Source organism: Lytechinus pictus, unplaced genomic scaffold (genome assembly GCF_037042905.1).
Source record: "Lytechinus pictus isolate F3 Inbred unplaced genomic scaffold, Lp3.0 scaffold_20, whole genome shotgun sequence".
Lineage (NCBI taxonomy): Eukaryota > Metazoa > Echinodermata > Echinoidea > Temnopleuroida > Toxopneustidae > Lytechinus > Lytechinus pictus.
In genome coordinates, this window is record NW_026974141.1 from 13,926,235 (window position 1) to 13,951,494 (window position 25,260).

Sequence of the window (25,260 nt, forward strand, 5' to 3'; positions counted from 1 at the left end):
ACTTCTATTAGACCCACAGGAAACTTCTATTGGACCAACAGAATAATTCTGTGGGACCAACAGAAAATTCTATTGGACCATTAAAAATATTCTATTAGACCCACAGGAAACTTCTATTGGACCAACAAAAAATTTCTATTGGACCAACAGAAAACCTCTATTGGACCATCAGAAATATTCTATTAGACCCACAGGAAACTTCTATTGGACCAACAGAATAATTCTGTGGGACCAACAGAAAATTCTATTGGACCATTAAAAATATTCTATTAGACCCACAGGAAACTTCTATTGGACCAACAGAATAATTCTGTAGGACCAACAGAAAACCTCTATTGGACCATCAGAAATATTCTATTAGACCCACAGGAAACTTCTATTGGACCGACAGAATAATTATATAGGACCAACAGAAAACCTATATTGGACCATCAGAAATATTCTATTAGACCCACAGGAAACTTCTATTGGACCAACAGAAAACCTCTATTGGACCATCAAAAATAATCTATTAGACCCACAGGAAATTTCTGTTGGAATAACAAAATAATAGAATACAGATTCTACAATCAACTTGTATCATAACAAGGTGCTTGAGACCAAGCTGATTATCTTCTTATTCTCATTATAAACTTTAGACACATGTTTAAAATTGGTTCCAGAAGAATTTGCTTGTTATATTGAAATCTCGTTATACATCCCTGCCTATTATATCAGGAGTAGATTTGATTCAGTCAGAACCAACAACTTGGCAGTGTTACTACAGAATAAAGGTTTGAAATATCAAATGTAATCAACTTGTTGTGTTTTATTCATTATGAACAATAATACTGTAGAATTACATCAAGGTGAGCTCTGTTATAACATATAAGAGCATTTTATGTTGGTTTGAATTTATTCAGACATATTTCGTTGACACTATTTTTCTATGTACATGAACATGGTCTTATTGCCTTTATTCCTTTTTTTTTCCTACACTGCTTAATGTTCTGCAAATGATTGTGGTGTGAGCACATGATTTTTGCTGTAGATCAAATACATGTACATAGAAAAATAGACTGTCAACAAATACGGACATAATGATGAGAAGTTATTAATCTAAGGCATTTGCCGCAATAAACCTGATCAGTCTTCTCCAAATTCTGTGCAACTGAACTAAACAAAACTAGTAGATGTCTAATACATCAACAAGCAAATAGATTATCACATCCCCCAATGAACATGACAATAAGGTTCAATGAAAATCAAACAGAATACATCTGTATTCATACATGTACATATCACTGGCAGTACATCACAAAAATATGTTATCTCTTGTATTATATACATCTATTCTAATAATGTTACATGTACATTATAAACCTGTGAAACTCAACTACTGGTACTGGTAAACATGCAAATAGACCATCAATTCCACAACCAAAATCATATCCACTAAATATAACAAGGTTTTTCCATAAAATCAAGGTGAACACATCTGCACTCCTAACTTCAACATTACACATAGATGGCAAGCTCATGTATTGTACTATCATTAATATCACAAAAATGTTTCGTTTGTAAAATATCTGTTCTATAACTTATACATGTATCTTCCATCTGTACAACTCAACTAAACAAAACTAATAGATGTAGGCCTATAATTATAACCAACGTGTAAATAGACTAGCAAATCCTAAGCTGATGTAATATCCAACAAATAAAACAAGTGTTTGATGGAAATCAAGGTGAATACATCTGCACCAAATAACTACGTTGTTGGATAAATACATACATGAAATGGCAAGGTCATATATTTTACTGGCAAACATTTGTTTTCTCTTGTAATATGTATATCTGTTCTAATACGTTTCCATATAAAGCTATAAATCTAAGCAACTCAAGTAAACAAAACTATACAAAATCATCAATAGAGGTATATAAAAAGAATACATAATCATCTACTTGTACCCATTTTAAACTCTAATGCATATCCATACATGGAAAAAAAATGTGAAAAGAAAATGCTATAAAAAATATGGTGACCATGCATTAATTAATGCAGGAGATTCAAGGATCGAAATGAAAAGAATGCACTTGTTCTTTACTAATCCCCTACTGATTAACATTGCATATGTGGATGGCAAGTATTTTTAAGCTACTAAACAGATAATTGTCCCTTTTACTTGTGGTAACAAGTGGTCTTAATTGTACATTATAAATCTGCACTGTAACCAAAGTAAACACCAATATTCTAAAACGTCAATGCAGACTAGACCGCATTAACGGCTTTCTCAGCCCAAATTAGGTTTCGATAAAATTATATGACTGAATTACCCGTGAATATGTCATAGCATATAAAGTGAATGAAATTGAAGTGAACTTTGGCAAGTCATACAATATTTAAGTTGTTTAATTGGCAAACATTCACAAGATTTTTTCTGTTTGGAACATAAATGATACACTTTGATAGAGATGTTTTGCTACTGATTTAAGAGAGGAAGTTCATCATGGAAATTAGTGTTTCAAAAGGCAGAAAAACAGAAGGTGAATATGAATGACAACGGAAAGAAAATCCACCCAAAAAAATGTAGTTATGAGAGTTAAACCATGGAGCTAAAAGGGAGATGATATCTAAATTACGCTGATATATATGCATCTGTGAGACAAAGCAATTCTTTCAAGAAAAAAACCCAAATTATGGCATTTACATGCATAGGATATGGGAGAGCAGCTCATAAATGATGTATCAAAATCCACATGTTGAATATTCATAACCTTGTTTTTCAGTAGATTTTCAAGCCTCATTCATATTTTTCTTAAACCAATCAAACTTCCCCTTTAAATAACTGTGGTGTAAACTATTGAGGTAAAACAGGCTAAAACAGCATTCCGTATATCTGATTCACATTTTATACAATCACGAAAGATGAGGTAGCCGTATGCTTGTTTTTGTTGTAGTTAAATAAGTACTGTAATGTAAAATACTTTGAATGGCAGACTTCGCGAGTTTTTAATAGATTGCACTGATTGTAAATGTTATTTGGCAGCAACTGAAATATAAAACTAAAGTATACATACATATATAGTTTCAAAATAAATAACAGGTTTTAACACATGTATGTCTTCACATCATACAAGTACTGAAAGGGCAAATACAGCTGCATACACGTACACCAATATCAATAACACATGTAGTCATGTGTTATAAATTGCATTTTTTTTATTTTGTTTTAGCTTTTAAAGTTTAAACCATGTTTTATTATCTATTTTTAAATTACAGATATCACATTTTTTTTCATTAGAGGTTGGCTACCGGTATAAAATTATAATACACCAAATAGATTGAGGTGACATCCCATTCAATTTTGACACGTTCTATATCCAAATGAACAATATGACAGCCAGGGTTCTGTAAAAAAATTGATCTACACATGTAATCATGGTAAATGAATTCAATGAGAGTGATATCATATAAAATATTAATGTAATGAAATTTAGTATAGCTTTAACACAAGAGGCAAGGACCCCCTGTACATTTGTATCCATATATTCTAGATACCTCTATTTGTGCAGCAAGCTTTCATGGCAGAGTAAAACTAAGGCACTTTTTTATATGAATTTAAAAATGTTTAGAGCATCATGTAGAGTGCAGCTCCAAAAACCTCCATGCTGCATGCAACAATAATTTCTCAAAGACTTGTGTAATGTATTGCAACATACATACAGCCTATACAGGTACCCTATACTATGCTCAAAACTTTATAAATTTGATATCACAAGGTGCTTAATAGTAATCTGCCTACATGTAGGTTCCTTTGAAATTGCATAGACCTGTGAAAAATGCATACATGGAATATTAATGCCTTTCCAAATTTTTATACATGTACATAATGATAAGCTCCAGGGAGTAGTTTTTCTTACAGAATTTGATAAGTATTTGTGGCCATACGAGAAAAGCTCTCAACTAAGTTCCCTACAGTCCCTATGTAAAAATTTGCTACCCCAAAGACGTTATGTGTAGCAGTCATCTAAAAAATGTGGAGCAAAATGTGATGCAATACCAGGAAAACTTCCCTGAGCTATGTAATATATTTTTGTGTAAGATTCAATGTTAATTATATTAAAATTTAATGAAATATTATAACTATCAAACCGTATAACAAGCTGGGTGACGGTTACACTGATTGTTAATCACTGATTCTGTTTTATTTTCAAAATGAAATATAGAGCTATTTGCTGGGACCCTCTGTCATTTAATATTGATTATTATTGATATTTACTTATTCTATTACTATTTTTTTATTATCATGCACAATTATATTGATTTATAGCACTAATTATAAAGTTGTATATTTTATCTTGATCTTTCAATATTAATCTTTGAAATATTATATTTTTAGACTTACCAAAACTAAAGCCCAGCTTTCACTATAAAATATCACTGAAATATTTATTGAGAAAATGATATGATTTATAGGTGGGTTCAAGATAGAAATAAGTTGGACTATCCAATTCAATAAGTTCTAATATTTAAAAAAAATATCCTCCCTCAGTGAAAGTGGTCCCCTCTCAATGTTAGATCCATCTGCCAAAACATACAGTCTTAATACTTTCGAATGTCAGATATCTTCTCTCTGATGTAGCCATTGAACTTCCCAAGCTCTTTCTTGTATTGTTCGGGACTTAGCAGCTGCTTCTCTAAATGGTAGGCGAAAAAGTCTAATACAGATATTGCAGTAAAGAAAAGACAAAAGAAAAGGGGGTTAGCAAAAACAAAGTTGTTATAGGAAAGAATCTGCTGCACAAAATTTTTTGACCATGCCACTCACAGAGTTTATACTCTATAAGTCTCGCGCATCTTTCGAGACCAAATTTACGACGCCCGGGTACGCGGTTCCAAAATTACGCAACATTTTGTAAGTGCATGTCAGAACAAAAATTGTTCCAAAACATGATTTTGTGTACAAAGTCAATGCAAATTGAGTTTTCTCATCTTATTCATAAAGATATGATTATTTTTACTTTAAGCAGCTGAAATAAATTGATTTTAGCATAATTATGCTTCAAAAAGGTTGTGCAATAAATGTGGTGAAAAGACAAAGAAAAACAAAAGGTTGAAAAACATAGAAATACATAAAACAATAAAATACATAAGAAATGATTTCCAAACTGAAGTTTTTTTTTCAATTGCGATTGTTAATTGTTAACCCTAACTAGGCCGGGCTGTTTTGGCTGTTCTGTGGCTGGGGGGGGGGGGGGGTTGATTCAACCCCCCCTGAGATCTCGGCCGTCGATCGCGCGAGCGCCGCAAAAATTTGCTCGCTGGTAGTGTGCGATGTAATCTACAAGGCTGTATGGTATAATTTTCCCAAATAATGAGATTTTATTTTATATGAATTAATTATGCTAATTTATGCATAAATCATACTTTTTGCTCTAATTCACTAAATAAAGCTCCTAGAATGCTAATTTTTGGTAAAAATATTCTTTGTAGCATTCCTAACAATGGCAATTGAAAAAAACTTCGGTTTGGAAATCAATTTCTTATGTATTTTATTGTTTTATGAATTTCTTATGTATTTCTTTGTTTTTCAACCTTTTGTTTTTCTTTGTTTTTTTCACCAGATTTATTGCACAACCTTTTTGAAGCATAATTATGCTAAAATCAATTGCTTTCAGCTGTTTAAAGTAAAAATAATCATGTCTTCATGAATAAGATGAGAAAACTCAATTTGCATTGACTTTGTACACAAAATCACGTTTTGGAACAATTTTTGGTTTGACATGCACTTACAAAATGTTGCGTAATTTCGGAACCACGTACCCGGGCGTCGTAAATTTGGTCACAAAAGATGCGCGAGACTTAAAAGTATCAACTCTGCGAGTGGCGCGGTCAAAAAATTTCGCGCGGCGGAATGATCGCAGAAAATGTGGAGGGGGGGGGGGGTTGATTCAACCCATCCGGCCATTTTAGGGTTAAGAATGCTACAATTAATATTTTACCAAAAATTAGCATTCTAGGAGCTTTATTTAGTGAATTAGAGCAAAAAGTATGATTTACCGGTATGCATAAAATAGCATAATTAATTCATATAAAATAAAATCTCATTATTTTGAAGAATTTTACCACACAGCCTTGTAGATTACATCGCACACGAGATCTCAGGGGGAGGGGTGTGTCAACCCCCCCCCCCCCACTCCCCCGGCCACAGAACAGCCAAAAAAGCCCGGCCTTGTTAGGGTTAATGAATTTGAAAAATGCACATAAATTAGCATATTGAATGAGTTTCAAAATTCTGTTAAAGTTTTGAATTCCCTTGTGCAAAGAAAACAGAACTTTAAGTGCGAAGAAGAACTTTAAAGGAGAATGAAACTCTTGGAGCAAGTTAGCTTTTGTGAAAGCAGAAAAATCAAAGAATAAGATCAACAAAAGTTTGAGTAAAATAGGACTAGCAATAGAAGAGTTATGAGCATTTGAATGTCGAGATCACTAATGCTATGGAGATCCTCCCATTGGCAATGCGACCAAGATCTATGATGTCACAGATGAACAACTCTCCCCTTTTGGACACTGAAAATATACCCCAAAACATCTCTTTTTGCTCATTCTAATCATATGGCAAACGATTCATCAGTGATATAATGTTGTGAAACCTCTGTACTTGTCCTCTCATAATGAGAACACCTCACCTTGTGATAGACACTATAAAAGTGAGAATATAAGTGAAATAAGTACTAAAGTAATGAGGGAGTTGTACGTGTGTGACATCACAGATCTTGGTCGCATTGCCAATGGGAGGATCTACATGGCATTAGTGATCTCAATATTCAAATGCTCATAACTTTCTTATTATTCATTCAATCTTCCTCAAAATTTCAACAATATGTTTCTTTGATTTTTCTCTTTGATATGGATTCAGCTGGTTTCAAGGGTTTCATTCTCCTTTAAGTGCGAAGGGGAAGCATTTTAAAATTGTGGACGAACGACAGATGCCATGGACTACGCTTATCTGAAAAATTAAACAAAAGGAAAGAGAAAATTTAAATTTTGTTACCTTTAACTGCCTGCAGCTTTCCTGAATCAAGTGCAGGCCGTACTGCATGGTCCTTGTATCTGTTACACGTCTGTCCAGTTACAGAACTTTCTCTTAAAAGAGCCGTTCCAAAGACTGCAACTGCAAGGTTTTTAACCATTAGGCTATTTTTAACCTGCCCAGTTATAGCCTCCATTTTGTCTGCAGGTATGATTATTCCTGCTCCTAAGGACACCTAGAAATGAGAATGAACATACAGCAGGAGTTACCTTGATTGCAAACAAATAATAAATTTAATACCTATCATTGTTACTTGATTTTAAATTCATTATAAGCCTATCCCACTTTTAATTATTTTTTACATGAAAGATTGCTCCAACCCTCATATCTGAATATGCCATGTGTAGTTAGGTCATTATTATCAAAGACATGATAACTTTTGTAATAAAAGCTTGCATGTTACACTTTACACATGAGCTTGACGCCAACATAGGCAGTCAGTAGACAGGTCCCCAAAAAGTAGCTTCTTTCATCCACGTGATATTCATGACTAACAAGATTTTTAGTATAACTTGCCCATTGCTGCTCTGAATATTTATCAAATTTCATGTTTCTGGTATCTTTGTAAAGAGGAAGAATTATTCTTTCAGATGATTTGTTTGAATTTATTCAAAAAAATGTAATGTAAGTGAAATTTCAATCTAAAACATACCGGTAGTCAAAAATAATTATTTTCATCAAGTTGTTGTTTTAACACTTCATTTCTGTTTGAGCCCAAATGATATTTAAACGATGACAAAGCTGATGATCTAAGCTTTAATATGATATATGATTCAAAAGAAGATTTGGTTTAATTGGGTCAAAATCACACTTTTCATAGGCCAAACATGTAAAGAAGCTTGAAAACAAGAATACTTCACTCTTATGGCCAAAGATACCATGTACCCGCTCAAATGCCAAAGGTTTCAATGCTGGGGCCTATCCAAGGTCACACTCTCAATGTGGTAAATGTAATCTCCTTAAATTACATGCACCAATTGTTTTGAAACCTTATTCAGCCAATCAGAACTCTGGATTTCCTGCTACTCTCAAATGTCAGAAATCTTGTCTTGTATCTTGATGGAAAATTGTGATCTTGACCCAATTAAAAGGTCCCACATATCGAGAGTGATATTGTGAGAAAGTACAGAATCTCGGCTTTGTGATGATATAAATATCATTGAGGCTCAAAATAAAAAGTTTTGCACCATTTGCAAAAGAAAACAGGGAGAGAAAATTCAGTTTTGAGACATCTTTTCAGACCTAAAATTCACTTATCAAAATAGTTTAGACAAAATAAATTACCGATATAAAAGAGTAACATCTACACTTTCTAATGGTACAATACTATCTAATTTTTCTTGGTGATAAAGTGGTTAAATTCTTAGAAAGAAAATCTCGCAATTCATGAGATTTTGTAGGGAGGACTCAGCCACGAGAGGATCTGGCCTATTTGCTCATCACAGGAAACCGCAGCCTGACTGTAGGTAAAAGCCACATTTCACCAAGACATTAAGTCGCTCATTACTACAGTGTACATTAAAACTTACTTGACCATCATCAGGCACATATTTATCTTCGAGAACTGTTGGTGTTGGTAGTTGTTCGGCTGGTGGGGGGGTCTGGATTGGTGTGGGTCTAGGTTGCGGAGCCTTGAAAAGGGGCGTAGTGTGTTGTACAGAAGTGCTGGAGGGGGGCTGTGTGCGTGCCTTCACAGTTGGTATCAAGGGTCCCACTTAAAATAAATGACAAAGAATATTCACAGAAATTAAAGTTATAATACTAGCAAAATTAGGAAACAATATTTTTACACACTTCAAATTTATTGACCCGATATTTTCTATCTTTCCGTGTATCAGTACAAATGTGCTACAAAAACTAAAACATAAAGATGAAAAGAGCAGAGAAGAAAAAAATTGAATTAAAAGAGCTTTAATACTTTTGTACACAGGAGAGCTAAAATACAGAGTAAGCTGACCCCCCCCCCCCCCGAAAATCAAAACCCCCAAAAGCTGAACTCTCACATAGTCAATTTGGATCATTCCTTAAACTAAATCATAACATGAAAAAATATGTTTAGACATTCAGGATGTGACTTCGACATCTGAAAATTAAGGGGATGAGGAAAAGGGAATTTTGTTTAATTTTCTGTTCATTTCGGATTTACTTTCAAAATTTTACTAAAAATTGAGCAATGAAACATCTACATTGTATATGTGGTTTGACTCACTTTGACACAATAAAAAAATTAAAACGTTGAGATTATCATAGTTGCTCTAATCTGAATACAAAAATGGTAATAAATTCAATAAAAACATGAAGGGGTAACAATATATTGACCTTTCCTCAGTTTAAACTGCTGGGTTGCAATAATTGGCTGCGCTTAAAACACATTTGACTTATGAAGTACTAGTAATAAAAACTTGCAAACAATTGCGGAAATATGATTGACCTAAATTAGAGTTAGAGACATTTCAACATTCATACTTTTTTTTAAAACCTGAATACATGTACCTTTGTTTAGAATTTCTTCTTGAAGCCTCCGATTCAGGGTCCTCAGTTCCTCCAATTCTTGGGCGAAAGTTCTCTTTTCTTTTTCTAGTTCTGCAACTTTTTTTTTCAAGGACATGCAGTTACCACAGTTGGAAGCACTGGCAGACACACCAGTGTTTGGGGTTGTTTCTTTCTTGGGTGCATCGGTACAAGGGAAAAATGTCTTGCGTTTCACCATCTTTTCTTGCAGGATACTGTCCAGGGCTGTTTTTTTGGCTGTAGAAATGTGGGCGTTGGTGGCTTTCTACATGTACAGGTGTAGATGAATTAAAAAAAAAAGAAAAATGTCAAATCAGGTACTATTGAATAATTTCTGCATTCAACCTTCAACTATTCTATATGACATCGCAACCATTATAAACCAAAAACATTTGTTAAATAAATGAAAATTTTGCAAATTAGTGTCGGCCTTTGTGGAGGCATTGAACTCACAAAACAGTGATAATATGCACATTCTAGTCGGTATGCAAATGAGGGGACTGCTGACATCACTCACTCACTATTTCTTTTGTATTTCATTATACATGTATGAAATATTTATAATTTTCTTGTCATTGGCATGTGAAACAAAGCTTTATTCCTTCCTGAAAATTGGGAATCACCATTGTTTTAACAATGTGTGGTTCAATCATGAGGGTTTTTATTGTCAAATCTGTAAAAATTGAAATATTGTATCATTATTTCAAACAATAATAAACAAAGTAGAAAGTGAGGTACATCATTGACTCTCTCATTTGCGTATATCTTAGAATTGTGCAAATGGCCGTTTTATGAAAAACAAGAGAAACTTTCTCATTTTACATCAGATTTTGATGAAATTTTCAGCATTATTCGATTTTTCTTTGTTGATTCAAAGTATAAACTATTTTATGGGGTGGACTGAACATTTCTCCAAAGCAAGCATCCAGTTGAGAATTGTAAGTTAATTTTGGTAAAAACTGAGATGGGTGTAGTGTGAATTCACATTATTAGAATTCAAATTGTTGTTGTGACAAACATACTTCATCAACATATCTGCAAGGATATTCTCTTTTCTGCATTCCTTACCTTGGCAACTTTTTCTTCAGCGAACTTTTGTTTCAGGGATAGTGGCACAGACTCCTCCTCATCACTTGCCTCCTCCACACTTGACTCAACAAGCTTTCGGACCCTGATTCTTGGCCCATTCTGTATTCGTTCCTCCAGCTTTTCCTTTGTCTCTGAGGATAGATTTATTAAAGGAAGAAAATAATATTCAGATTGCGATGAGATGCAGTTTGACAGGCCAGGGGCGGTATTCTGAAAGCGCTAGCCTAAATTAACTGCAATATTTGGTGAGCTGAATTCTCAATTAGAGTAGGCTTAAATACATGTACATGTAGATCTCTAAGTCTTGTGCAACAGATTTAAATTATACTCCTGACCCTTATCATCAGATCATACTAATAAAAAAAAAGTTTTGAACACAAACATGCTTCAGCTCTGACAATTAAATTAGCAGGGACAAATGTGGCCAAGACTGGAGTCTCACATTTTAAAACAAATCTAGTTTTGTCCGCAGCCAGCTAAACTTTCTACGGCATCTGGTGTTTTATTACAAAACTCATTCCAGGTTACATGAGCTGTGCCTGTACTGTGATATGGTGCATTTCAAGAGAGCCATATTGCCAGTGCCGCTACATCCAAAAGTCATGAAAGACACCACAATATGTTGGCCAATTGTGTTTATTCTTTGTTCTAGTCAGACAAGTGCGCACATCATGTCTCTCAAGCTGAAAAGTGGATCATATGATACAACTATTTTCGTGATCAATGCTGCATTTAATTTGGAGTGCGCAAAATTTTTGTGAGATTTTGCTGCTACACGGAGTCTAGACCAAAAGCTTCGGTCTGTTATGTTGGTTGTTCAGCTGAACTCCGTTGGCTTCACTCACCAAATACAGAGACCGAAGTTCTAGCGCGATCTGTACAGGGGACTCAATGGCCATATGTTTATGTGTATTTATTAAGTTCGGATAAAACAGGGCAGTGAAGTTGCGCGACAGCCGAGGTTAGTCACTGTTTTTTATCCTTTTAACTTGATTTTCCCCTTTTTTGGCAATTAATGCCAAGAGGGAATATTAATTTGCATTTCGGTCGCGTTAATTTTCAAAAGTTTGATTCATTAAAGACAAAAATTGAAGAGCCCCGACAGGGGGATTTTGCATTGTAAGTCCCGTAATGGTGGCTGCACGATAGCGAGTCGTCTGTGTATGAGGAGAAATTTAAAAAATAAAAAAATGTTAGAAAACTCCTCGAAACATACGGCTGCCAGCTGTCTACACGGAGTCATAAAATGTAGGCCCGGCCCTAACTGTTATACTGTACTATGTAGATCAATGATCTAGAGTCAATTTCTACAATGATCTATATATCATAATCATATAGTATAGGGCTATAGGCCCTAGGCTATATGGCAAGTTCCCCCAACGGCCCAAGCATGCCAAGTCCATGAAGTCTGCGCAGTCTTAAAATTAAAAGAAAAAGTTAAAAGTCTTATTTAATTTTGTTGTGAGTTTGGCCTACCTTCCAGCAGTAGAATCTGAGCCCTGTAGTAGTCAAATTCTTTGCCCTCCTCGTTGTCTAAATCCATGGGTTCGACCCCATCTTTGTTCTTGCTACTAACTCCTACATGTAGGGTCCTCTTCAGTTTCTTTGTCGATGTTTTCTGTGAGGTGTCGCCGCGCTCGACGACCTTCTTCGGCGGCTGCCTCCAAAGCACATAATACACCTTATCTTCGTGGTGGGTCGATTGATCAAAGTTTTTTATCTCATTTACTCTGACGATCGCCGTCGACCCACACTCCCGAAATTTCACATATGCGAAATTGTGAACCACCATATTGATCTCCGGTCGAGTACCGTATATTCCTAATAAACGTCTTCTCATATAATTCACGAAGAAATAGAGATGAAATATCAGCTATTGAGATTGTCCGTCCATGCACTGCAGATGAGAAAATCGCACTGAACGTGGAAAACGTATTTGGTCGAATCGGCGCTAAAACAATGGCTTCCGATTGGCTATTGGTCGGTCTACCAATTTAGCGACCGAAGAATATGATGCTTAATTGAGATCTTTATTTTCATAATATTTAATAAAAAATATATAAATATATAATCCTTGGATAAAAAAATAATAATAATAAGAAACAGATCTATTTCTTAAAAAAAACAATGAAAATATATTTCGTGATTTTGAACTAACCGAGTCGAGTCAAGTTGCGCGCGCACGTAGGATACGACGGTTGAAATTCCGGATTTCCCCTATCTTCCTTCTTGTTTGTATTTTGGCGGGCGGCTATCGAATTCTGCTGAATTCGCACAAATTTGCGCGGGTACGGTACCGCCGACCAGCCGGGAATACTTGACTGGTACGGTGCTAACGTGACGTTCGTACGATGAGGACATCTTGAATCGGCGTCGATCTACTAGATTTTATGACATTTTTGTATTTTTGCAACCATAAATTTGTGTTCTAAATAGTGATAGAATAAGTACGATATAGTAGAGTCATGGATCGGCAGCGTCGAAAAAGAAAGAATTACCTCGAACCACAGAGCGATGCACAACTACCCGCCGCGACGCGATGGAGGATGAACAGGAGACGAGCGCGATTAGCCCCCGCTGCCCTGGCAGCGGCTGACGAAGTGAACGCTCCCCCCGATGATGATAGCACTGATGATATGGAGTTTGAAGGAAATCATCCACATGCCTTTGTACCTCGTCCATTGCAATATGATGTTAGATTTGATAGTGATCAAAATGCAGCCGATGATGAGTCAGAAATGGCAACCGGAGAAGATGATGAGGTCGAGGCCCGGCCCAACAATTGTGATATTTCAACTGCAGGTGGTGTCATGTTAACTAGTTCAGCTGCTGCAATAGATCGAAGGGCAAGGCAAGCCAGACTAACTACATGTAGACTGACACCTAACTCGGTCTCAGACTCAGAGTTGATTGGAAGTGAAACTTTTGAAGGTTAGTCATGGACAGTAGATAATGACTAGGGGTGGTATTCTGAGATCCATTTTATTTTTATCTCAGATAAAATAAAATATTTTATCTCCGTTAAAATCAGTGAGATAAAATACCCTTAAAATCTCTCAATTGGTATTCTGAGAACAATTTTATCTTCATTTTATCTCTGTAAGACACACCTATTTTTAATAAATATCCAATAAGAAACGTGCTTTTAAAGTTTTATAGCTCTCATATGATCTCTCAACCAATGGAAATCCATTCCGTTTGGGGTGTGGCAAAGGAGTGAGATTGCGTCATTCAGTACGCTTGCACTATCACTTGCCCGTCTTTACAGAGATTAGTCAAGAAAAGTCTTATGAAATGCTTCCTGATTGTACAGGAATAACTTCAAGGTGTTGTTCTCAAGGAATATATAATTATTCTTAGTTTTCATGCCAACATTTGGAGTTAATTCACCTAGGAATAATATTTTCAATTTTATCTGAGAGATGAAATGTCATCTCAGAATACCAATTTCATTTTAAGAGATAAAATAAAATATTTTAAAGATAAAATGACCTCAGAATACCGCCCCTGGTCTATTGATGGAATTATGGTGGTGACTGATTGAGTGACTGGTAATCTAGATAATTGATCTAGCCCTGAAAACAAACATTACTGAGAATGAAAAGCATGAAAAGCTGTGATCTAGTACAAGGCAAACTCTGATTTTGTAATTTTGCATCTTGAAGATGCTTAAATTGAACAAATGTAGACTAAGTGATGAAATTAAGATGATGTTTCCGGTCACTTTATATTCACTTTTTGAATCAATTGATTCTTGGATGCAATTTTTTCTGGGCTTCATTTTCCATTCTTCATTGCATTAGCAAATGCCATGCCTGTAACTTAATTTTGGCTCATTTTCATAACAAAGATGTGGAGAAAACATAGGAGTGGATGCCATTCTTTATATTCATATTATGATCAAGTTCATAGAACTCTAGCCTGACTAAGGCAAACAATTTAATGAAATAGTTTACAATTTAAACAATTTGAAAACAGACTTGTCTTTTTTATGCAAAACTGGAAAATGCCCTTGCATGTCTGTGCTTTAAGTCATTTTGCGTGCAGCTTTAGATGCGATGTTCCAAATGAGCTTTTCTTCATCATTTTCAAAGTATTTTGCATACAGTGAAAAATTAATTGCTAAGGACTATTTTGTTACAAGTGTGCATTAACTTGGGTGTACAGACACGCATGGGCAATGCGAAGACTTGGGCACTCCTACCATACCTTACTTAGTTCATGCGACACAATATGCGCGCTCAAATATCTTGATCAGACTAGAAAACAACAATCCATCACCAAGTGTAACAAAAACTTGGGGAAAATCTTTTTTATGATTTCATAAAATTGATTCATCAAGAATTCACTTCCTTGAGACAGAAAATAAAAATGTACATTTTTATAGGTGCTCGGACTATAGTATTGTAGGCCCACTGTTCAAATTTTATGATCACGTAATCGACCCAAGCTTGTGTATTCACCAAATATGTTTTGTTCATTTTGTTGCACTTTTGTCTATAAATGTCCCTCAGAATATTTTACATGTAATAGCGGGAATAAGTATATTTAATTATTTCACTTTATAGCTCCATCATATAAGAACAATGCTTTTTAGTTTTTACATTACAATTTTTGGACTATTTTTAGAGAATCACCTTGTCATATCACAATTTTTGTTTTTAAATGACCAGCTAGTCACCCTGATTTCTACCACGATGATGGCCAAACTCCTATCAAAACTGACAATGAACTGAGACTTTGTTTTTATCTGAGTGAATCTATGTTTGAAGTTTTGAACCTTAAGTCTTGGTATCTTTTTATTCAAATGAGGCCTGTCATTCAGTGTGCATAGTATGTTTACGTGCAGTGTCTCTCTTTTGTTATTCCAGAAAGTGATGCAAGTGATGATGTACCAGTATCTGCAAATGACAACAGCAGCTTAGTTTCAATTGCATCAGGTGTGACATATTTAATATTTTCATATTTGAATGAAGAGTGCACAGAGGGCATTGAAAGTTTTTTTTTAATGAGACAATAACAGAACTATCATGAATCAATATTGGTGAGTCAGGAAAGAAAACCCTGATTTAATAAATCGATGCGGGGGGGGGGGGAGTATATAAAACTTACTGACTGCAAAAGACAACGGCAGCCTTGTTTCGATAGCATCAGGTTTGACATATTTATATACTATTTTCATATTTGAATGATTGATAGTACACAGAGACTGAGGGCAGTGAATGGACAAGTCACAGAGTTTTTTGGATGAGACAATAACAGAACTGTCGTGAATTGATAATGTAATTGGCGAGTCACAAAAGAAAACCCTGATGTGAAAAAAAATGATGCGGGGGAAATATTTGTGTACAACTGATAAATATGTAGAAAACTTAATGGACTATACAGATTTTCATATTTTGCCCTTTATTTCTCATATTTCTAATTGTCTCTTGCTGACCTTGACTTCTTTGGTGTAAAATTTATCTTCTCCCTTGACATTTTTTTGTATGGTTCAGATTCTCTTAAAAGAAGATGAGTAAGACAGATTTTCGATGCTAAAGGATAGGAACCCCCTTTTCATTCATGAACTTCCATACAAATTTTAATCCAAAATTTTGATCCAGATTTGAAATAGATCCAAGATATAGATTTTGGAAAATGTCCACTTTTCCTTGGAATTGCCCACATGCTTATTCAGTTCATGTTTTTCTTCTTCCATGAATAGGTGCATCATGCGATGACATATCTGCAAATAGCTCCAGCCTTGGTTCAATAGCATCAGGTTTGACAAATTTTTATTTTGTTATCTATATAATTGAATGAGAAGAGTGTAGGGCATTGAATTTCCAAGGTTACAATCCAAGATGAGACAATGCAAGAACTTACAATTTTGGCTTGTTAGGGTTTTAAAAAATTGAATACAAGTATATATTTCATTGATAAGTGCAGACAAAATATTTGTTTGCCACAGAGCATGTTAAAATTTAGCTGTTTAATCTGGGGGAAAAAAAGTTAAAAGGTGCCTGTCTACCTCAATATGTCGCATATTATACACAATGTTGCTAGAATAGATAGGATTTGGGTTCTGATTTTAAGGTCTTTGGGACAAGAACATAAACACAACACCACATAACCAAAATTCGAACTTGGATGTCAGAGGAGTTTATTGACAGCAAACACATATCATCTTAGTCTTTGTTCTAACATTTAGGCTTCATGATCCAAGTTCAGTATGTTGACAAGTTTTTTAATGCATTGGTGCTCGATAAAAAAAGGAGTGTACTGGCTACTTAAGGCAAATAAATTAAATTCAAATTAAAGTCCCATTCAATTATTAATGATTAGGTTTCACATCCTTTGAAACTTTCAAACATCGAAAATATGCATTTTTATTTTTGTTTAGATATCAATGATGATCCACATGGCGATGAACCAGATGATCCACAGGGTGATGATCCAGATGACCCAGAAGGCGATGATCCAGATGATCCACATGGCGATGAACCAGATGATCCACATGGCGATGAACCAGATGACCCACAGGGCGATGACCCAGAAGGCGATGATCCACATGGCGATGAACCAGATGATCCACAGGGCAATGATCAAGATGATCCACAGCGCCAAGATCCAGATGAAGAAGATGACCAAGATATATTTGATGAAGGTTTGAACTCTCCACTGTTTCATGGGTCAGGTACTTCAAAGGCCGAAGCCCTGCTGATAATTTTGTCATTTGCGATGAAGAATTGTTTGTCAGCTACTGCTTTACGTAATTTACTTGAGCTCTTGAATACAATAATTGGATCATGTATTTTCAAACCAACAAAGTCTATCCTTCAACAACTCTTTTGTAATAATGCTATTCAGCTTAGCTTTCATTTTTATTGTTTAATTTGTTCCAGTTATGTTCGCTCTTTTGCCAGTGTCTCTGATGAAAACGTTGCATGTCCCAATTGTGATCAACAATGCATAGTATCTGACCTCAGTCAAGGTAATTTTTTTGTTACAGCAAACTTGTCTTCACAAATCAAGCAACTTTTTGAAAGGAAAGACATATCACCACATTTATTTTATCGTGACCGCCGCACAAAGCAAACAGAGGGTAATATTGAGGACATATTTGATGGTACAATGTATAAGAAGATGATGGAAGAAGGTGAACCACTAAGTAATAGAAACAACTTTTCATATACGTTTAATAGTGATGGCTTACCAGCATTTAAATCATCAAAGTATTCAATTTGGCCAATCTACATAATGGTAAATGAGCTGCCCCCTAAACTTAGATTTAATAATTTGATTCTCGCTGGGGTGTGGGTTGGAAAGGTAGACCCAAAGATGGAAGTTTTTCTGAAGCAGTTCACATTAGAGGCAAACAAACTAGCTGACGAAGGAGTTTTCTGGAAACTTGGAGACAATGTTATACATAGCAAACTTTTTGGGTTATGTTGTTGTGCAGATGCACCAGCTAGAGCCGCTATGCAGAATAGAATCAAGTTTAATGGATACAGTGGATGTGGTTTGTGCTACCATCCTGGGAAAACAGTTGATAGGGTTGTAAAGTATCCATTCGATGTTTGCGATTATAGTGACCGCACTGATAATGAAATGCTAGAAGACATGGTTCAGGCAGGAACAGAGGGTAGGACTGTTAGAGGCGTTAAAGGGCCTAGTGCCCTTATAAATCTGTCCCATTTTCCCATATGCTGGGGCTTTGCACCCGACTTCATGCATTGTTTGCTGCTTGGTGTTGCGAGACAATTGGTAGAACTGTGGTTGTCTTCGCCAGCAGTTAGTGAATGGTATATTGGAACTCCTCGGGTTATTGCATTGCTTGACAAAAGACTGAAATCATTGAGGCCACCTAGCATCATTGTGAGAGCCCCTAGGCGTATTTCAGAGAGGAAGTTTTGGAAGGCATCAGAATGGTATGCTTGGTTATTGTTTTATTCTGTTCCTTGTCTGAAAGGTGTACTTCCTCTCCAATATTGGCAACACCTTGTAGTTCTTGTTGAGGCCTCTTTCATTTTGTTGCAGAAGTCCATATCGATTGATGACATCAATAAATGTGACATTCTTCTATTTTCATTTGTATGTAGATGCCAATTATTGTATGGTGCAGCTGCCATGACTTTTAATGTTCATTCTTTGACACATTTGGCTAAAGGTGTCTATCATTGGGGGCCATTATGGACACACTCTTGCTTCCCATTTGAAGCAGCCAATTGGCGCGTCAAACGTCAACTGCATGGAACTCGAGGTGTGCTCATGCAAGTCATTACTAAATTTCTCACAATCCATACTTTGCCATTTTTTATTGATAGTCACAATATTTCTCACCGTGTTAAAACATTTGCAGGAAATATGCTGAATATTCAAATTCGAGGAACTGGGGAGGAACCCAATGTTCAAGCGTTAGGCTGTGGCAGATCTAAGTTTTGTACTGAAGAAGAGAGAATGGCTCTATCAGCTGCAGGCTACATAATTGAGGAAAATGAGCCAATTATATCCTTCAAAAGAATAAAGAAAGATGGTGTCCTTTTCTACACAGCTTCATACAGGGCGCAGACAATGACTCGAGACAATAGATTTATTTTAGTTTCAAATGATAGAGTTTGTGAGCTCCAAGATATTTTATATTTGAATGACCAGTATGTGTTCCTTGTAAATTTATTAGTTCTGGAAGAAGACGCATCTTTAAAAGATGATACCACAGACACTAAGTTGTCACATGTCTTGCTTTGCACAGGTCAGTCCGAGTTACCAATGGCTATTTCTGCTGCAGAGGCATTCGGGAATTGTCTCTCAATGAAGTTTGATGATGTGCACTATATTGCTGTTTTTCCTAATCATGTATCGATCAATTGACCTGACTTATGTCTTTAAAGGTCAAGTCCACCCCAGAAAAAAGTTGATTTGAATAAATAGAGAAAAATCAAACAAGAATAATGCTGAAAACTTCATCAAATTCGGATGGAAAATAAGAAAGTTATGACATTTTAAAGAATCGCTTATTTTTCACAAAACAGTTCTATGCTCAACTCAGTGATATGCAAATGAGAGAGTCGATGATGACACTCATTATTTATTTTGTTTTTTATTGTTTGAATTATACATTATTTCATTTTTTACGGATTTGACAATTATGACCATCTTGTTTGAACCACAAACTTTTGAAACAATCGAATTCCACATGATCAGGGAGGAATAAAACCTTTTCTGCATGACAATTAGGAGAAAATTCAAATAAAATACAAAAGAAATAGTGAGTGAGTGATGTCATCAGTCTCCTCATTTGCATACCGACCAGGATGTGCATATAACTGTTTTGCGAAAAATAAGCGAAAATTTAAAATGCCATAACTTTCTTATTTTACATTAGATTTTATGAAATTTTCGATGTTACGCTCGTTGGATTTTTCTCTTTTTATTCAAATCAACTTTCAGTTGAAGTGGGCTCTTCCTTTAAGGCAGTTTGGAACTGAATATTGGTGATGGAAAAAAGCAGAAGTTACAGGTTTTACCAAATTTTCCCTAAAAATATGGTTACCATGGCAATCAATGTCTCTACCCACTCCAAAATCATTAGGCGGCTTTGCTTTACCATATTGGTCCTTCATGCCACATTTGAAGATGATCGGAGAAGAAATGTAGCTGGAAGAGCGCTCACAAGGATATCTCTGCTATTTCCACAAAATATCTTGCTACCATGGCAACGATGTCTCCGCCCACACCAAAATCGATAGGCTTCTTTACTTACCATAATGGACCTTCATGCCACATTTGAAGATGATCGGAGAAGAAATGCATCTGGTAGAGCGCTCACACAAAAATCTCTGCGGCGGATGCGGCAACGGCGGCGGCGCGTCGAGGCCAAATCCATAGTAATCCATTGTATCCCCGAACAGAGTTCAGAAGATACAATTAATCTTCTTTCTCACTTTATGAGATGAAATTAGACTATAGACAGCCTTAAGTTGAACCCGAACCTATGCCTGAACCATAATAGCTTGATTTTTCAATGGAAATGTAATATTAAGTTTATTTACATCATAGTAGAAACTTGCTTCTTTGGTGAATATTTTCTGTCTCCTGTTATAATAAACATTGATGACAAAAACATTCAGTCCCAAAATGTTACATTATACATGGGATTTTGGTGTAAAACCGCATACAACCAGCATGGATATAATGAGACTTCTCTCCCGTATTTTCAGTGACCCCACAACAACAAAATTTAATTTGTCATGAGCATGAATTAGGTGATCTGCCCTGATTTTAATGATCATTGTCACTATCACCATGTCCATGTGGATCAATATGGATAAAAAATGGAGGTGACCTACATCACCTACCGAAATCTCAGCTACAACATATTCACAGCTCCGCATAAAAATGGACAAGAAATAGTGGAGATATTGCTCGCGAAATAGAGGAGTGTAGAATCCAATTTTGGGAAAAAGTAATCTCCCAGAGATTACACGCATTATGAGCAAAAATGCATGCCTCTATAAATTGTTACTTTCCACTGTATCCAGCTTTGTGCTATATTTGATATTTATTATAAGTTGGTAGATCAGTGTCCATTTCTCTTTACTCTGCCTGTAGTGGATAAATGGGACCATTCCACTTTGATATTATCATGCATTTGAGGACTCCTTTGGCTCTTTTTCCCCTATTGTGTTTTGTAACTCTGGGGTCTGTTAGGCATTATGGCCTTGTGATTGGTATCGTTTGCACTTATTCCACAGATAAGATAATTTACTTGTGAACTATGTAATGTTATAATTGTTGCAGGGACCATTCCTATTATTCTCAAACTGCAAAAAAAAAGTTTAATTGCAACAGCTTATCTCCATGGATAGGAATGCCACTCTGATTAAAAAAATCTTGTATTCTTGGCAGAATAACATCATACATGTACATAAAATCACATAAGTTTATAAATCATGCAATATTATTTTCACGAAATCTCTGAACGATTGGTAATGTGAGTTATACATGTACACTGTGGCTTATCTAAGCTTTGTTTGTAATTTGTAATATCTTAATGAGTAAAATTATTTTGTGGATTTTCAATGTTTTTACCAGCACATATTTATGTTATATTTTTTTATATGGTTCACCTTCTACCATCATCTTCTTTTGAGGTTTTGATTTAAATATCTCGCAAAATATTTGTAATTACTAGTTTGACATTTATTAGTAATTTACCAGCAATCTTCGTTAATTCAGCTCTGTAATCAATTTATTCATCTCTCTTATGATAATCTCTTCAATGTGAGGGTGTATTTTGTTTAACAAATCTACATGTATGTAGAAAACAAGAAGATTATGAATATTTAATTTTGTGTGTGCCGTCACATCCTCTCGTTCATGTTTGCCATCCTTTATACCTTTGGATAATTATTTTATAGATCACTGGTCCTTAATTAATGTGCATTAGCAGGGTATGAGATATGTCACAGTAAAAATACGACAGTCAATGGGATAATTACTTTCTACTGACTTTTATTATCTGGAAATTGTACTATACATGTAAACTCAATATCTGTATGTAATGTTTCTTTATTACCATACTCTGTTAATTTGTGTATTAACAGAGACATGCCCTTTTTTATGCTTATTAACAAATGTCGCAGTAGAACTGCCATGGTTATCCTTTTTTTGTCACAGAAATGAAAGAAGCAATTTTTTGACAGTTAAAAAGAAATACATTAACACGGGAAATATCTATCTGGCGGAGGCCAGACTCTTGCCTCATGGAATATGGAACCAGAACATACATGTAAATTGTATGATTTATTTTATATATTTGTTTGTTTAAAAACAGGGAAGCCGATTCAACGATGTGTTGGTCTCCCATGGTGCCTTATGACAATGTACATGGCATAACATTGCAATTATAACATTCATTTACATAGCAACTTCACAAGAGAGGCATAAATATTTGTAAGTACATGTGAAAGAATCTTAAAGCTAAAGTGGCAAGGAAAGAACATACAATTAGCAGAAAAGTACAATGATTTAAAAAGCAGATGACGTGAAATTATTAAGGCATGTATTGTTCGAATTTACATTTAGCTAAAATCTTTAAATTTAGAAAGTAAGCTGGAGTTGGAGTTTCTGTTGGTCATAAAGGTTGGATATTTCAATTTACTTGTGCTTGAATTTCTTGAATCTATTTGTCCCACTTTCTTCTTTTGGGACCCTGCCTATATCTTGGATGTTCCCCTTACTATTCCAGGGGATTTAAAAAAAGGTTTGTCAACCTCACAATGCCTAATTGTCCTCAGGACCCAATTCTGTTTACCTGGCCAACCAAAAGCAAAGACATAAAACGAGAAGAAATTGATATCATTTGGACTGAGAAAATAGCTTGTTTTTTTTATTTTTTATATTGAGTTTCCATTGTACTCAACTTAGACCTTGGCATGTGAAAGAAAGCTGCATTCCTCTCTGAAAATGTGGAATTACCATTGTTTTTAAATTTTGTGGTTCAGTCAAGTGGGTTTTCATTGTCAATTCTAAGAATTGAAATATTGCATGATTCAAACAGTAAAAAAACAAAAAAAAATAGGAAGTGAGGGACATCAACCACTCTCTCATTTGCATATCACTGAGTTGTGCATATGTTTTGTGAAAAAAAAAAAATTAAAGGAAAACTCTAAAATGTCATAACTTTCTTATTTTACATCCAATTTGATGGAATTTTTCAGAATTATGCTTGTTTGATTTTCTCTATTGATTCAAATCAACCTTTTTCTGGGGTGGACTTGACCTTTAAACTTCCGTAAACCCAGGGGGTGATTAACTATAACAAAGATCAATATCGTCCATAAAAAGTGAATTCAGAGATTGATAATTTAAATATCCATTCAAGCATTTTTTTTGTAGTGGGATAGACAGGTAGTATTCCTTTCAATTATCTGATAGATTAATGTATGCAGAGATGTGAGAGTTCAGCCTTTAGGGGGTTTGATTTTCAGCAGCTTTCCTCTGAACAAACATTCAAGCTCTTTCAATTTCATTTTTTTATCAGGATATTTTTGCCAGTCACACTCCTGCGTATGACCTTGTACCTCGTAACAAAATTTTGTATGTGAAATTTACCAAATATATATACATATATGTATTTTATCACAACTTGTGTAATGTCAAACTATTGAATATATATTTATTTTGAGACTTGCGTTATTTACACACACTTTGAGAGACGGAAAAAGGTGAAATGTTGTATTTGTCATTCGAATAGTATGAAATGAATAAAATTTATTCAAACTACACATTACAATTATTGATATTGGTAATATTTTCTGCTCCACCAACAATCTATTCTGATTTGTTTTATTTGAACGAGACATAAATCTTAAGAGACGTCTAACTTGCATTTTTCCCTTCAGAGTATCTGATGGTTTTACAAGACCAATAGAGTCTCTGATGGTTTTACAACACCAATAGAGTCTCTGATGGTTTTACAAGACCAATAGAGTCACTGATGGTTTTACAAGACCAATAGAGTCTCTGATGGTTTTACAACACCAATAGAGTCTCTGATGGTTTTACAAGACCAATAGAGTCTCTGATGGTTTTACAACACCAATAGAGTCTCTGATGGTTTTACAAGACCAATAGAGTCTCTGATGGTTTTATAAGACCAATAGAGTCTCTGATGGTTTTACAAGACCAATAGAGTCTCTGATGGTTTTACAAGACCAATAGAGTCTCTGATGGTTTTACAAGACCAATAGAGTCTCTGATGGTTTTACAAGACCAATAGAGTCTCTGATGGTTTTACAACACCAATAGAGTCTCTGATGGTTTTACAACACCAATAGAGTCTCTGATGGTTTTACAAGACCAATAGAGTCTCTGATGGTTTTATAAGACTAACAGTCTCTAATGGTTTTATAAGACCAACAGAGTCTCTAATGGTTTTATAAGACCAACAGAGTCTCTAATGGTTTTATAAGACCACTAGAATCTTTAATGGTTGCATAAGACCAATAGAGTCTCTAATGGTTTTATAAGACCATCAGAATCTGATGGATCGGGAGAAACATACTCTGATGGTTTCTGGTGGTTTTAATGGACCAACAGACTGACATTTTCTAATGGTTTTATTGGACCAATAGAGTCTGATGGTGGTTTTAATGGACCATTAGCCCTTGTCCACCAGAAACCAATAGAGTCTGGCTGTATGAGTTGGAGTCTATGGGTCCTGTTGGTTAAACCTGTTGGTCCAGCAAGAGGCTGACCCATTCATTCTATTGGTCTCTATTGGAGTACAATGGGAAATCTAATGGTCCATTAGAAACCATTAGAAACCAACAGAAATTTTCTGTTGGTCTCCTGTTGGACCCTAATGGAATTTCGACCTGGGTAGGCCGCAATTCAGACCCTTTACTCGAGTGAAAGGTTTGCACAGCAGACTAATCGACATGCCGTTTATTTGATTAGAATTGGATGCCCTATTCGAATCCTGCCGCATCCAAATAATACAGATATTCTATAGTACATTGATTGTCCCATTACGTAATTCATTCAATCACCCTCTAGCTTCCCCCCAAAAAAAATTAATAATAAATAGATAAACATA

At 35.2% G+C, this 25,260-nt stretch overlaps 2 protein-coding genes across 2 annotated transcripts; one reads left to right on the top strand and one right to left on the bottom strand.

Annotated features, from left to right (window-relative positions):
* Window positions 1-790: 790 nt before the first annotated feature.
* LOC129261215 (BEN domain-containing protein 5-like) lies at window positions 791-12,595 on the bottom strand. The gene is made up of 6 exons (XM_064115049.1): window positions 12,153-12,595; window positions 10,656-10,807; window positions 9,570-9,852; window positions 8,606-8,790; window positions 7,038-7,251; window positions 791-4,701 (listed from the first exon to the last, which is right to left on the bottom strand). Exons 1-6 carry the CDS (start codon window positions 12,514-12,516, stop codon window positions 4,586-4,588), a joined length of 1,314 nt encoding a protein of 437 aa, XP_063971119.1. The 5' UTR covers window positions 12,517-12,595; the 3' UTR covers window positions 791-4,585.
* Window positions 12,596-12,925: 330 nt separating this feature from the next.
* On the top strand, window positions 12,926-23,944 carry LOC129260048 (uncharacterized). The gene is made up of 4 exons (XM_064115036.1): window positions 12,926-13,607; window positions 15,548-15,616; window positions 16,384-16,440; window positions 17,062-23,944. Exons 1-4 carry the CDS (start codon window positions 13,142-13,144, stop codon window positions 19,527-19,529), a joined length of 3,060 nt encoding a protein of 1,019 aa, XP_063971106.1. The 5' UTR covers window positions 12,926-13,141; the 3' UTR covers window positions 19,530-23,944.
* Window positions 23,945-25,260: the final 1,316 nt, after the last annotated feature.